Consider the following 13126-nt stretch of genomic DNA (forward strand, 5'->3'; position numbering starts at 1 on the left):
CGTCTTTACTTAGAATATTTTCACTGCTTTACCTTGCCATCAGACAGCTGATTCTGACGGGGGAACTGAAGCTGTTTAAAAGACCAAAGTCACACAATAACACAAACAAATTAACCAGCAACGTCCGTGTTCTGCAAGGTAAAATTACTGTTTTTGTCAATGGAGTCTGGTGGCTTTTAAGAGAGCGTAGATGGATAAAACAGCTTCATTTCCCCGTCAGAAAGGGCTGTCTGATGGCAAGGTAAAGCGGTGAAAATATTCTAAATATAACATACACTGCAAGATAAAATTTCAGGTGAAAGAAGTTTGACTAAAATGACAGAAATGTTCAATATAATTTGATGACTAAACAGGACTAAGATTAAGACAAAAATTAACAGAGAAAACATTTTGACTAAAATCAAATCGGTGACTAAAACTATGAAGGATAAAAATGACTAAAATGTGACTAAAACTAACAAGCATTTTCCTTTTTTAGACTAAGACTAAATCTGAAATAGCTGCCAAAATGAACACCGGAGCCATACCATCAAACTGTTCAAGGACAGAAACTGATTCCAACTTATTACAACAACAATATGTCAACCTTGATCATGCATAATGTAAAGTAGGTTGTGTCGAGTGTGTGTGAGGAGGGTTAAGAGTTATAATCAGGCTGAACTGGGGTCACACCAACAGACAGTCTCTGATGAATGGTATAAAACCCATCTCTGGAAGAATTTGATCTATTGATCTGCTTTACCAGAACTGAAAAGGGTCATAAGCAGCGAGATCCATGACACCTTCTGCCTGGTCCGGTAATATCCGATCAATGATCACTTAAAAGACAGGAGGAGCCGGTAATCTGCCAGACGTTAACAGACCCACATTTAAGACGCAGCTGCAAGAGTTAAGTACTGTCCATAATTAGCAGTATAATGTATTCCACATAATAAAATTTGTCATTGAAACAAGTGGAGGCCTCAGTAGAAGGTGACATGAGGATAGGTGGCGTGGACACAAAAACATTTTTTATCTCTGTTATCATACACCTCTATAGGGCATTGTGCCATAAATGAGGGCTTCTCTTCGCCCTGTTTGCCTCAGTGTCATATTTAGACTCAACGGACCAGTTTGGCGGAGGCTAGTTCCCATTTTCTAAACAAAAACTGTGTCATCCTTCCCCTCACTAACAACTCTCAGGTACAGAAATCCATGTTGATATCCCCTGAATAAATTCTGCAACATGTACCAGTGTATATGGTCAAGCCGTAGGCAAACTCTGTGTTGCGTAGGACTGTTCCCCTCAGGAGGATGTGCTCGTTGTCCAGCAGAAAACACTCTCCTTGCCAGTGCAGCTGGCCTCTGAAGGTGTACAGGCGGTTGTTGGGCTCCTCACACAGCACGACACCTGTAACATGAAGTTACATTTGCTCTTACTTAAAACAACTAATGCAATTCTGTAAAATGTGCATTTGTTCATTTTTGCTCTACTTTAAAATGAGTATGTTTTGAATTTGTATTGTTAATAAAAAAAACATTTATTCACCATCAAAGTCAGCCAGCGCCTCCTCTAAGGGGTCAGAGGTCAGCTCATTGTGCGTAGCACTGAGTGCCTGCCGGAACTTGAGGTTAGTTTCTCTGTATGAAGAAAAGACCCCATTTACAAGTTATATTAACATTAAATAGTTGAATGAGGAAGTTTCAGTACTGTTTAATAGAGATGAGGACTCCAGTCACAGCTTTGATGACTAGCAACTTGCCTTGACAGAAAATAAATGACTTAAGACTCGACTTGGACTTGACTTAAAAAGGTCCAGTGTGTAGGATCTGGTGGCATCTAGCGGTGAGGTGAGGAGATTGCAACCAACTGAAGCCTCTCCCGTGTGCCAAGCGTGCTGGAGAGCTACGGTGGCCGACGTGAAAATGGCGTATGGCCCTCTCTAGAGTCATTTGGAGCACTCTACACAGTGCGTAGAGTGGGTGTATGTGGGAAGGGAGTGGTGAAGCAAGAGAGAGAGAGCGGCAGCGTCAGGAGTAAGTAACGTTATCGACTCCGGCCCAAGCAGGAAAAGTTAACAGTGTTCGGTTTGTCCGTTCTGGGCTACTGTAGACACATGGCGGACTCCATGAAGTGAGGACCCGGTCCCTATGTAGATATAAACAGCTCATTCTAAGGTAAAGAAAACACGTTTCTTATTTTCAGGTGATTATACACTAAAGAAAACCTACTTATTAATATTATATTCCATTTCTGCCAATAGATCCCCTTAATTGTTACACACTGGTCCTTTAAGACATGATGACTCGAATGACTTGCCAGTAGTCTGTGATGTTTGTTTGATTACATTTATTTCACTGAATATCAATAATTATATTTTGAACAGGTTAGTTAGACTGGCCAATAATATAATTATTAAACAGGTACTAACACCTAGTCTTTTCTCTTTATAATACTGCAGGTAAGACTAAGTCTTAGGGGGGGACTTTAGGGCTGCAACTAATGATTATTTTCTTGATTAATCGATTAATTGGTTGGTCTATAAAATGTCACAAATTGGTGAAAAATGTCAATCAGTGTTTCCCAAAGCCCAAGATGACGTCCTCAAATGTCTTGTTTTGTCCACAACTAAAAGATATTCAGTTCACTGTCATAGAGGAGTAAAGAAACCAGAAAATATTCACATTCAAGAAGCTGGAATCAGAGAATAAAAAAAAAAAAATACTCAAATTGATTAATAGTTAATAGTAAATTAGGTGATTAATTTAATAGTTTACAACTAATCAATTAATCGATTAATCGTTGCAGCTCTAAGGGACTTAACTTGGGAACTGTCTTGACTTGTCCAAGAAAAAAATACTTGGGACTTGAGACCTGGACCAAATAACTTTAGTCAAATGACTGCTGTTTAGTCGTTCGGAAGAAATTAACTTGATAATACAGAATAGTTAAAAGGTCTTTAATCTGCAATTAACCACGAGGCACCTTTACTTCTCAAACTGGTTCTAACTGGTTTGAAACTGGCAACAAAAAGACAAAATCACATGGTGTAAACTGATCCCATTCTTTCACTGATCCCATGCTGTATCTGACCCAAATGTATCGTACACCTTTTACCCTTCTGTGAGCCACCACGCAGCCTCAGATGGGCCCCTCTGGTTGTCCCAGAGTGTATAAATAATTTTAGACCTTTAAAAAGGTGACCAAGTTTTTGTTGTCCCCATGGCAACAGAACAAGGAGCCTGAAGATCTTGGGCCTCTAAAATCAATATCACATCTTGAAACTTCTTATTAACTCCTTATTCTTGCTATTATTTTTACAATTAAAGATTTTTTGCACTATATTCGTAGTTTTTATGTTGTGGAATTGTTTTACTTGATGCATTTGATAATTATATGATGAATTAAATGATGCATTTTCAACAATATGAGGTAGAATGAGGGAACAGATTGGTTTCTCACCCGTCGATATCTGCTGTCTCCACATAACACAGACTGTGAGGTTCTGAACTACACAAGAGGAGAAGGTCAGCCTAGGAGGAAGGAGAGAAAACAGACAAATAAAAGAGAGAGGGAGTAGAAGTAGAAAGTTACTGTCTGGAAGCATTTATTAAAATATTTAAAACTTTGGCTATTGCATATGATGAAATTTTCCACTTTAAAAAAATACTAAAGTATGCTACCTATCCACGTAATCTTAATCTATTTATGCAGGAATGATTACTCAGAGAATTTGTTTTCTATATTGCTGTTAATTTCTGTGTTTTACAAATTGAAAATCTCACAGGGATGACTTGGTCTTTGTGGATTCGCAGCACATCTCCAACATGCAGATCCTTCCACTGTTCTCTGCTGAAACTGAGACAGATGAGGAGTGAGCAAATGGAAAAAAAATCTGCTGCAATTTTACATCATTATCTGGTCACCAATCTCCTAAACATGCAAAAATACCAATTATAGAAACACAAAACCTTTGTTTTTCATAGATCTAAAGCAATGTTTTACTAGATTTCATATTAAAGAAACAAATGTAAACTAAATCCACTATCAAATGTTTAAATACCCTATCCCAAAATGATTGCCTTTAAATATACAATCTAACAGTACACAACAATGTTTTCTATCTTTTCATCTGTATGTAAGTAAACTCTTTAATTGTTTCAGTATTATCTGATTGACAATGGGTGGATATTTGGGTTGTACATAATAGCGCTGGGGTAGTTGTTTATGAGTTGTATATATAATAAATATTAAGTTAATTGTTTGAGTTATGGAGAAGGGATAGGATCATATAAGTTTGATAAGTCCTTCTACTCCTTTTCGGACATATAATATTAATTTACGTTGTTTATATTGTTTATGAGAATTTATATATTAAGAGTTGCTATATGTTAATTTTATTACTTATTTTTGTTTGTTTTTACCTTTTTGTTACATTTCTGAAATAAATAAATAAAAAGTTATAAAAAAAAAATATATATATATATATATATATATATATATATATATGTGACTATATCAGTGCTTTACACGACAGTGTACATCAAATGTCTCTGCGGGCCTTTAATTAAAATTATAGTAGGGCTGTCAAAGTTAACACGATTACGCGTTAACGCACATTTGTTTTAACACCACTAATTTCTTTAATGCATTAACGCAACTTGAGATTTTAGAGTTTTAAAGCTAGAGTGAAAATACTGGCATCATATGAAACTAGAAAAATCATGTCATACTAGCTTGTCAGGAAGGAGGCTAAATAATGCTCAAAACTTGCGTAACATTTTGGCGAGGAAACACTGGCATGGCCATTTTCAAAGGTGTCCCTTGACCTCTGACCTCAAGATATGTGAAGGAAAATGGGTTCTATGGGTATCTACGAGTCTCCTCTTTACAGACATGACCACTTTATGATAATCACATGCAGTTTGGGACAAGTCATAGTCAAGTCAGCACACTGACACACTGACAGCTGTTGTTGACTGTAGTTTGCCACGTTATGATTTGAGCAAAGGCTACTTTTTTATGCTAAATGCAGTACCTGTGAGGGTTTCTGGACAATATTTGTCATTGTTTTGTGATAAGAGTATTAAATAATTGACAAATCTCCCTGTAAGGAGCATTTTGAACAGATAAAAAATGTGCGATTAATCACGATTAAATATTTGCAATTATTGCAGTTCTCAAGAAGTTACCACACTTTTGAGGGTAGTACACAAATAATTTTTTGAAGTTGTCTCTTAGTCCACGAGGGAAATCATATCATCTGGAATTTAACAGTTTTAAAAACAGACTGAGGCAAAAGTATGTCTGAAGACAGGAGAAGATGTCATCAAGAGGTTGGTCACAGTTCATGTCTTCCAATAGGTGTGGAAAATGTTTTTGCTCGGTTCTAATGCTCAAAGGGACCATCTAGGGATTCACTCATTCACACTTCATTAGAGCTTCATTAGAGGACCGTTTCAAACTGGAAGTCCTGAGAGAATAACACCCTGTCTTTGTCCTCACCTCTGGGAGATGAGTACGTCACAGGGTCGGGAGTTAATCTCAGAGTCACTGCGTCTCCGTGCCTGAACCAGAGATGGAGATGGAGAGAGAGACGGACCCAAAAAGAGAACGAGAGAAGAGACTGAGAAACGTGAAAGATGGAGGAAAAGAGTGATGGACAGGGAGCGTGTGAGAGGGAGTGAGGGTGGCCGTGAAAGGTTGAACAGGAGAAAGGAGAAAGGAGAAACGCCATTACAGGGCTCTACAGTGACACCAGCTGGGAGATTTACACCCTCCACTAAATGATTAGTCAATAGAGAGGGGTCAAGCAAGCGTTTCACCCAGAGCTGTTAACGACCGTAACTCAGTGATGCACTTAACCAGAGAATTCTCCATGCAAAACATCACGCCTGCATTTAAAAGGAAAAGCTTTAATGATAGGAGGGAAAATTAATGCTACTGGGATGACTGGTTTTGTCAATGAGGAGAGGACAAGGAGTCAATGCGGACAATGAAGGAGAGAAGAGTGCGTACATTCTTAAGTGCCAGGTGCATAAATGCATGCGTGAGAGGCCGGTCGTATATTTGTGTTTAAGATCGTGCATTTGTGTGTGAGCGGGTGGATTCATCGCTGAGGGATATTCCCCCTCCCAGACTCCCCGAGGGTGAGAGAGAGGAGGGGAGGCGGGGGGGGGACTACGGAGTGGCTGGTGGTCTCACCATGTCGTTGGCAAGGTCTTTCATCCCTCTCACAGAGAGTACAATGATCAGCGGGATGATGGTGATGTACCAAGGTATGGCTGAGATGGCAGGGACACACTGGAAACCACACAAAAGCATGAATACACACAGATGGAAAAGTAAACACATACCGTATAAACCATACACACACACAAAGAGCTTCCACAAGTGATTATAGCCGGGTTTCCACCAAAAGTTCACTTTTTAGGGTGCTTTCACATCAGGGACCGAGGCCCGGATCCGAGTACACCCCAAAAACACCCACCTTTGACCCCAAAGTCCAGTTCGTTTGATTAGTGTGAACGCTCCGTACCGTACTCAGGCACCATTCGTCGATCCGTACTCGAGTCCACTTCAAAAGGTGGTCTGGAGTACGGTTCATGTGTACTCAGGTACGGTTCGCATCAGGTGTGAAAGCCAACTGTACTAAAACACGGAAGAGGACTGCTATTTAACGCAAGTAACGTAAGCAATCAGCAAGGAGTTTTGAAAGGGCTGTTTTCAATGCTGCCGGTCTCTTCCGAAATCTGTATATGCGTGCAGCATGCGTCAATTTCATCCTCTCAACTACACGGCCATGGGTGATAAAGCACGAAGAAGGCAGGCGAGAGGTTCCTAAGAATATAAACAATAGTACGCATTGGGGTTGGGCGATGTTGTTATTTTATTTAGCTAATTTAATGGTCTGCCACCGAAGAACGAGATCTGCTCAGCGGGCAGAGAGAGAGAGAGCGGGGGGGAATAGAGTGTCCAGAGGCTTTACTGTACTTTCAATGTTATCAAACAAAAAGAAATGCTCTCCCCTCATCCAAAAATACTCCTAAATTGATACTAGAGTACTTCCTTGTTTACGAATGAAGCAGTTCACAAGTTGAAGCCGTTGAAGTAGCAGCGCTGTGTGTGTTTTACCAATCAGCGACAGTCATCCCTGCAAATTCCACCCTGAAAGTTCCTGTACTTTCAGAAAGTACTCCCCCACGACCAGGGCCTTTTTGGGGGGTAAAAAGGCCCCGTAAAATGTCCCAGGAACTTAATTTAGACCCTGGTCCCTGCAGTCAAAACGCGATGAGTTCCTCAAAAGGTTCCTAGCTCCAGGGGAAAATTCCTGCGATGGAAACAGGGCTTATGCTAAAAACATTTAACTGATGATGACATGATGTCAGCAAGTGATAAAACAGCATGACAACCCATTGAACTTTTTCGTTGAGGGTAATTTTCCGCTCCGAGGCAGAAACTGAGATAATTTATGGTGTGTCATGTGATAGGCAAATTTTGCTCCACTGCATATAGAGAAAAATAATATCTATAGGTACAGGTAGGTATAGGTAACTGCTAGGGCCTCATGCAGGAAGCAATATAGGAACAAATTTCCTCTTATTTTAGTTCGTATCCACGATTTGTTCTTGTTTTGTTAGTACCCATTGCTTTCTGCCATTCACCAGTGTTTTCTTAATTTTGCTCTTCTCTTAGGTAAGTGAACATTTTACGAGTGGTCAAGAGCACTCTCACCAAGATAAGGAAAAAACATCTAGTTTTCACAGTCAAATTGTCTGTCAAATGCAAGGAAATGCAAGTTTTAAATTTGAGAAAAATTAAAAATGAATATCACAATCAAATTTAGATTATTATATGTTTTTTAGTAATTATTAAAACTGGATTATTAAATTTGTGGGCTAAAGAAATGCTATTGATCCACTGATATTGTGTGGGTTGAGGTTCTTGAATGGCTTACATACTACTCTTAGATGCTTCTCCTAGTAGATTTTCCTGTAATGCCAGTACTGACGCTCTGGGAAATTACATGTTTTATCTGTAAGTATATTTAACATGATCTCAAAACCTGCCATTATACAGTGTTTAAGGGTCTTTACCCATGCTAATAATAAACAGTCTGCCACACCCATCCAATTTATGATCATGTGTGATTCATCATTCAGTTCACCTGGTTAAGAGGTGTGTTGTGTTAGAGAAGCAAGCTTGAGACTGGAAGGTCGCAGGAGTTGACTTCTCTTATTTTTTTCTCTTAACAGAAAATGAAGATGGAGTATAAAGTTTTGATAAGTGCTTTATAAACAACTAATAGTCTACAATCTAGTGTTAAATATAAGAATTACATAGAAAGTTAGTACTTTCTTCAAGACGTGGTGTTTGATGTCAAAACTAGGACCCAATCAGCTCTTTGATCAGGCGACAGCCAGGTGTTTCCCATCATGCCCTGGGTTTTGTGGAGAGCAACTGCGGCGTCTGGCTCTAAAAACTGCGGTCGCCTTGATCTCGTGAGGTTATCGTAGCCTGCGTGTGCATGACGTCAGAGCAAGACGGGATCAAGTCGGACACAAATCTAACCGGCATGCATGTACGCCCGATCGCCGGTGATTGATTCTGCAGGCCTGGCTCATCTCGAACGGGGCTAATGTTGCTGCATGAGGCACATGGTCACAAATAGCTCATGACACACTATGATATGATTTTGGGTGCATTGAATCTAAAAGAACTGGATATGTAGATCACAGTGTGAGTAACATATCAGCATTATTCCCATGACATCATTCAGACTGTCTGCTCATTAATAAAAATCATATTAGTCCCACAATCTTGATAATATTGTAAACATGATTAAGACTAAAGCTGAGTCCATAAAAGAACTCAAAACCAAGCAGGATTTTTTAGAGACAACAGCAGAGTCTTTGTCTGACCTGCAACACCACCATGAGGAGGAAGTAGAGATTGGCCACTCGCTGGAACTGTTCAAACAGTGTCATGGGCAGGAAAGTCAGGGGGGAGTACTTGTAGCTGCGGACCACATTGTCCTGGCAACCGACACGAACAGCAACAGAGAGGGAGAGAGAGAGAGAGAAGAGCACAAGGGAGACACATGTATTAGCACATCAACCTGTTCCTCAATGCAACAGCATGCCAACAGGTGTTAGGTTACCATGTGGAGGGAAAGAAAACCCATGCGTGACTGACTCACCGCGTATCGCCCCCAGCGGAAGCACAGCAAGGATTTCTTCTGTTTGTGTTTGTGGTAGTGGCGGCTGTTTGCCCTCACCTCCCATGTGAGGCCTGTCAGACACAAGTTAGGCTGAATCTTAGCTCACAGAGACCATTTACACGCAATGATTTTAATGTATCATTTACATCAGCAGACAACAGATGGACGTGTGTGTGTGCACTATTGTGAATGTGTATTAATATGCAAGCCTATGTAGTGTAGCCTACTGCTGTTAACCATATCTCAAAGGGAGTCTTGCGTTGCCTTTTCAGAGCCACAAGAAGGCAAAAATGACTCTTAATAGCATCTGCTGAGGAAACATGATCCCCTATAGCAGTGGTTCTCAAACTGGCATGACAGGTGGGGCGCACGTGACCGGGGGAAAATGTGATGCGCAATTAATGTTTTGACGTCAGAATCTTTTTCACGGCTGAAGAGTAAACAAATGATTTCTTTATACATCAATGGTAGCTATGGTGTTCATTCAGACAGATAGACCACATTTTTATTAGAGTTATTTCTTGTATGTTTTGCATAAGGATCTTGTAAAGCACGTTGTGATGTTTGTCTGTGAAAAGCGCTATATAAATAAGTTTTACTTACTTACTTACTTAGTTTGTAAGTTTACAGAGACAAATATTTGACAGGGACAAAAAGAAAAACAGACGACGCTTCAGAGACAAACAAGACAACGTGCTCAGCTGACGGTAATCAAAATAAAAATCAAAAAGTAGGGCTGCACCGAGTAGCTTGAAGGTTCGTTCATAACAATGACATTCTAATTATTATTAAACTTACAGAAACATTAGCCCATCTTCCACCTTCTCTTCCCTCCTCTCTCTTAAACACACACAGAGCGAGCGATGCGGCGCTCCGTCTGTCTGTAATTGCCTCAATCCTCAGTCAAAATTTGTTGAAAAAAGAGAGATCGTATTATTCCCAAAATTGCCAAAAATGCTTTGAAGCTTCGACCGTTGCCATGGTATTCGACCTCCAAATCACTATTCGAATGCTTTGTTTTTATCTATTTATATAAGTATGTAATAATAATGTATAAATCCCCAAATAGCGCATGAAAAAAGGAATAATCCCACAGCATTATTCATTATTCATATTCAACAATAATTATTAGTAGTAATTTTCAGACGGATATCATTGTTTGTTGTGTGTAAAGGGGGTGTGTGTACACAGTAGTGCGGCAGCAGCGCTGTCCCGGGCACTGAAACAGGGGAGATGGAGACAGACAGACAGAAGAACATGTCGGCCTGACGCACCTCAAACATTCGAATACCTTCGAATATTTCTCATTGAAGCTTCGAAGCCAAGAAAATGGTATTCGGGACAGCTCTACTGTAATTGCCTCAGTCCTCGTCAGTCCAAAAGCCAACATTTATTGAAAACAGAGATATCGTAATCATTTCCAAAATTCACTACATGTTTTAATCTAACATAATATTCTGCTTCAATCCGTATTTTTTTTTAAAAACAACAGTTTCACTGCGGTTAAAAACTGTTTTCTCTCTCGCATGCTACTGTATTAACGGGGCGGTCTAGCAGTAATCTAACAGCACTACAAATTACATTTATATAAATATAAATAATAATGAAGGTGGCGGGAGATGAGGAGAGACTGGTGTGTTTTTTATGTCTGAAAAAAAATATTTCTTCCTCCAAAGGGGGGATGACAGAAAACGTTTGAGAACCACTGCCTTATAGGAGAAGATTTCAATCTAGATTAAAGATCACATGCAGGTTCCTACATACTGTAAATATGACAGTGATAGATTGTGTTCATGGATTTGAATGTCATAGTACATTTCATGACACATCAAAAACTCTACTGGCCTCTGAATGTGTCTCAGTAAACACAGTGAGATAACGAGACAGTGAAGAAAAAGGAAAATGAAGGATGGAGATGAAAAGAGACGTACCAGATTCAAAACTTTCCTTGGCCATGATGCAGAGGAGACTCCAATGTTTGTAGACGTGGGTTATGCTAAACGAAGGAGACAACAGAGTGAAATGGCTGCTTGTGTCACTCTCTAAGATACACTTAACAATCTTGTAACTCATTACCTATTCGCTTACCTATACCATGGCACAACAGACAAACGGTTATAAATCACTGATGCTGATCTAAACAGACTTGCGGCTCTACAAACCTCTACCCGTCCTCAATTAACCATTTGATTACATTGATTAAATGCTACTAAGGTGAATCGAAGGCAACTCGAGGCTTGTTTTCTATATGATGAAATACTCAGAAATGTACCAACTCTTCTGGCTGAATCTCTGCTGGAAGCCGGACGAGCGATCCTGGTGAGAGAGAGCCGAGGCTGCTCAGATCCAAACATCTGAATCAAACCTGCAAGGACAAACATAGAGATTGATGAGTCACGTTATATTTTACCTGTTGTTAACCACATTTGTCAACAAATTAATAAACAGAGTAAAGCCTGACATTAAATAGTCTCTATTACTATTAATGGATCCTGTTTGTAAAGCTGTTAATAGTAGCTGTGTTGTTGAAATGAATCAGAAGCAGCAGCGTATACATAACGCACATCACTTACCTGCATTGTTAGCCAGTCCTGTCCGTGCAGTCAGGTGACACAGCTGAGCCATCAATCTCGAAGCTCGTACCGACCACAGATGTAGTTTAACATGGTTGTTTTCATAACCATTCTTTCGCTGTTTTTCATAACACTCACAGACACCTGTTTCATCCACCCCCCCTCCTTTCTCTGTATGCTCCCTGCCACGCCTTCCTCTCGCTCCCAGGTGTAGGCTCCGGTATCACCGACTGAACTCCCCGAGCACCTTACCTGAGGAGAGGGAGAGGAATGGAGGAGGGGCAACAAGGCCAGCGGAGTATAAGCATATCAAATCACTGTTTTGTTTATGTCATTTACTGCAGCTATTAAACTGTAAAAACAGAAACTTTTTTAGTCTTTGGGAGCAAACTACAACCGACTAAGATTCAAGACATACTAACTCGGTGAACTTTTATAACTTCAGTGTCCTAGAAAGCCTTTGTAACTATGGTAATGTTGATACAGTGGGAGTATTGGTTTACAGGAATGTGGAAGCAGTAAAACTTTGCATTCAGACTGGGCTAACACCTAACTCAAGTTCTCATTTACTGGTTTTTTTTTGTCCTTTCCCATGCAATCTCTCTATATATACACATTATTATCACTATATTTTAACATATATAGAAATCTAATCTGACAAAAGATGTGTATTATGCAATATAGTTTAAATAAGTCTTCCACTCAGGTTTATGTTATGTTGAATGAGTAAATGCCCCTGACCTAATTAACAGTGTGCCTCCAAAAACACTCAAAAATGATACTTTATACATAACTGAAGTTATTCGCAGTTTTCTTTGTGCTATATGTACAAAAAACAAACAAAAACATTGAGAATAAAGTGTGGCTTGGCTTCTAGTGTTAAATTAATAAATTACATACTTTCAGATTAAAATGAAACACTGAACCAAATCTTTTAAAAATGACAGCTTTCATTCATATGTTCTCAAACAGAAAAGGTATCTATTTTTTTTTTTTTAGTATTTCAAGGTTCAAGGTTGTTTGTTTGTCATATGTCAATTCCAGCAAAGCAGTAATTGGCAATGAAAATCTTTGATCTCAAGTTCCTTCAACAATGTTCATAATATAAGTATATATAAAGGGGGAAATCACACAAGTAAATGTAAAAGCAAAATGATAATCTATGGCATTAGATAATGCCGTTACAATAAATATAAACATAAGTAAATATAAAATTGTAATGTAAATTTGTAATTTAGTTGCTGACAGTATTTCAGATGAGAAAACTGAATGTAAACAGGATATAGTATGTATATGCATGATGATAAGTAATATATGTACACCGTGGTGTAAACAGGAATGTAGTATGTAATA

General features: G+C 39.2%; 1 protein-coding gene across 4 annotated transcripts in view; it reads right to left on the reverse strand.

The window, feature by feature from the left end:
• Positions 1-13126, reverse strand: part of atp8b3 (ATPase phospholipid transporting 8B3) — a 61640-nt gene that overhangs the window by 16596 nt on the left and 31918 nt on the right. For 3 of the 4 annotated variants that reach the window (XM_037770983.1, XM_037770981.1, XM_037770984.1), the window contains 11 exons: positions 11774-12025; positions 11477-11565; positions 11132-11196; positions 9180-9271; positions 8902-9015; positions 6185-6283; positions 5486-5547; positions 3766-3838; positions 3443-3513; positions 1529-1620; positions 1232-1390 (listed from right to left, as the gene is read on the reverse strand). In XM_037770983.1, the coding sequence (XP_037626911.1) occupies positions 1232-1390; positions 1529-1620; positions 3443-3513; positions 3766-3838; positions 5486-5547; positions 6185-6283; positions 8902-9015; positions 9180-9271; positions 11132-11156 (787 nt within the window). In that variant the 5' untranslated portion in view covers positions 11157-11196; positions 11477-11565; positions 11774-12025. Of the gene's footprint in view, positions 1-1231; positions 1391-1528; positions 1621-3442; positions 3514-3765; positions 3839-5485; positions 5548-6184; positions 6284-8901; positions 9016-9179; positions 9272-11131; positions 11197-11472; positions 11566-11773; positions 12026-13126 lie in introns of all 4 variants that reach the window. The other variant, XM_037770982.1, reaches the window with a different exon arrangement.

The sequence above is a fragment of the Sebastes umbrosus genome, chromosome 5 (genome assembly GCF_015220745.1).
Source record: "Sebastes umbrosus isolate fSebUmb1 chromosome 5, fSebUmb1.pri, whole genome shotgun sequence".
Taxonomy (NCBI): domain Eukaryota; kingdom Metazoa; phylum Chordata; class Actinopteri; order Perciformes; family Sebastidae; genus Sebastes; species Sebastes umbrosus.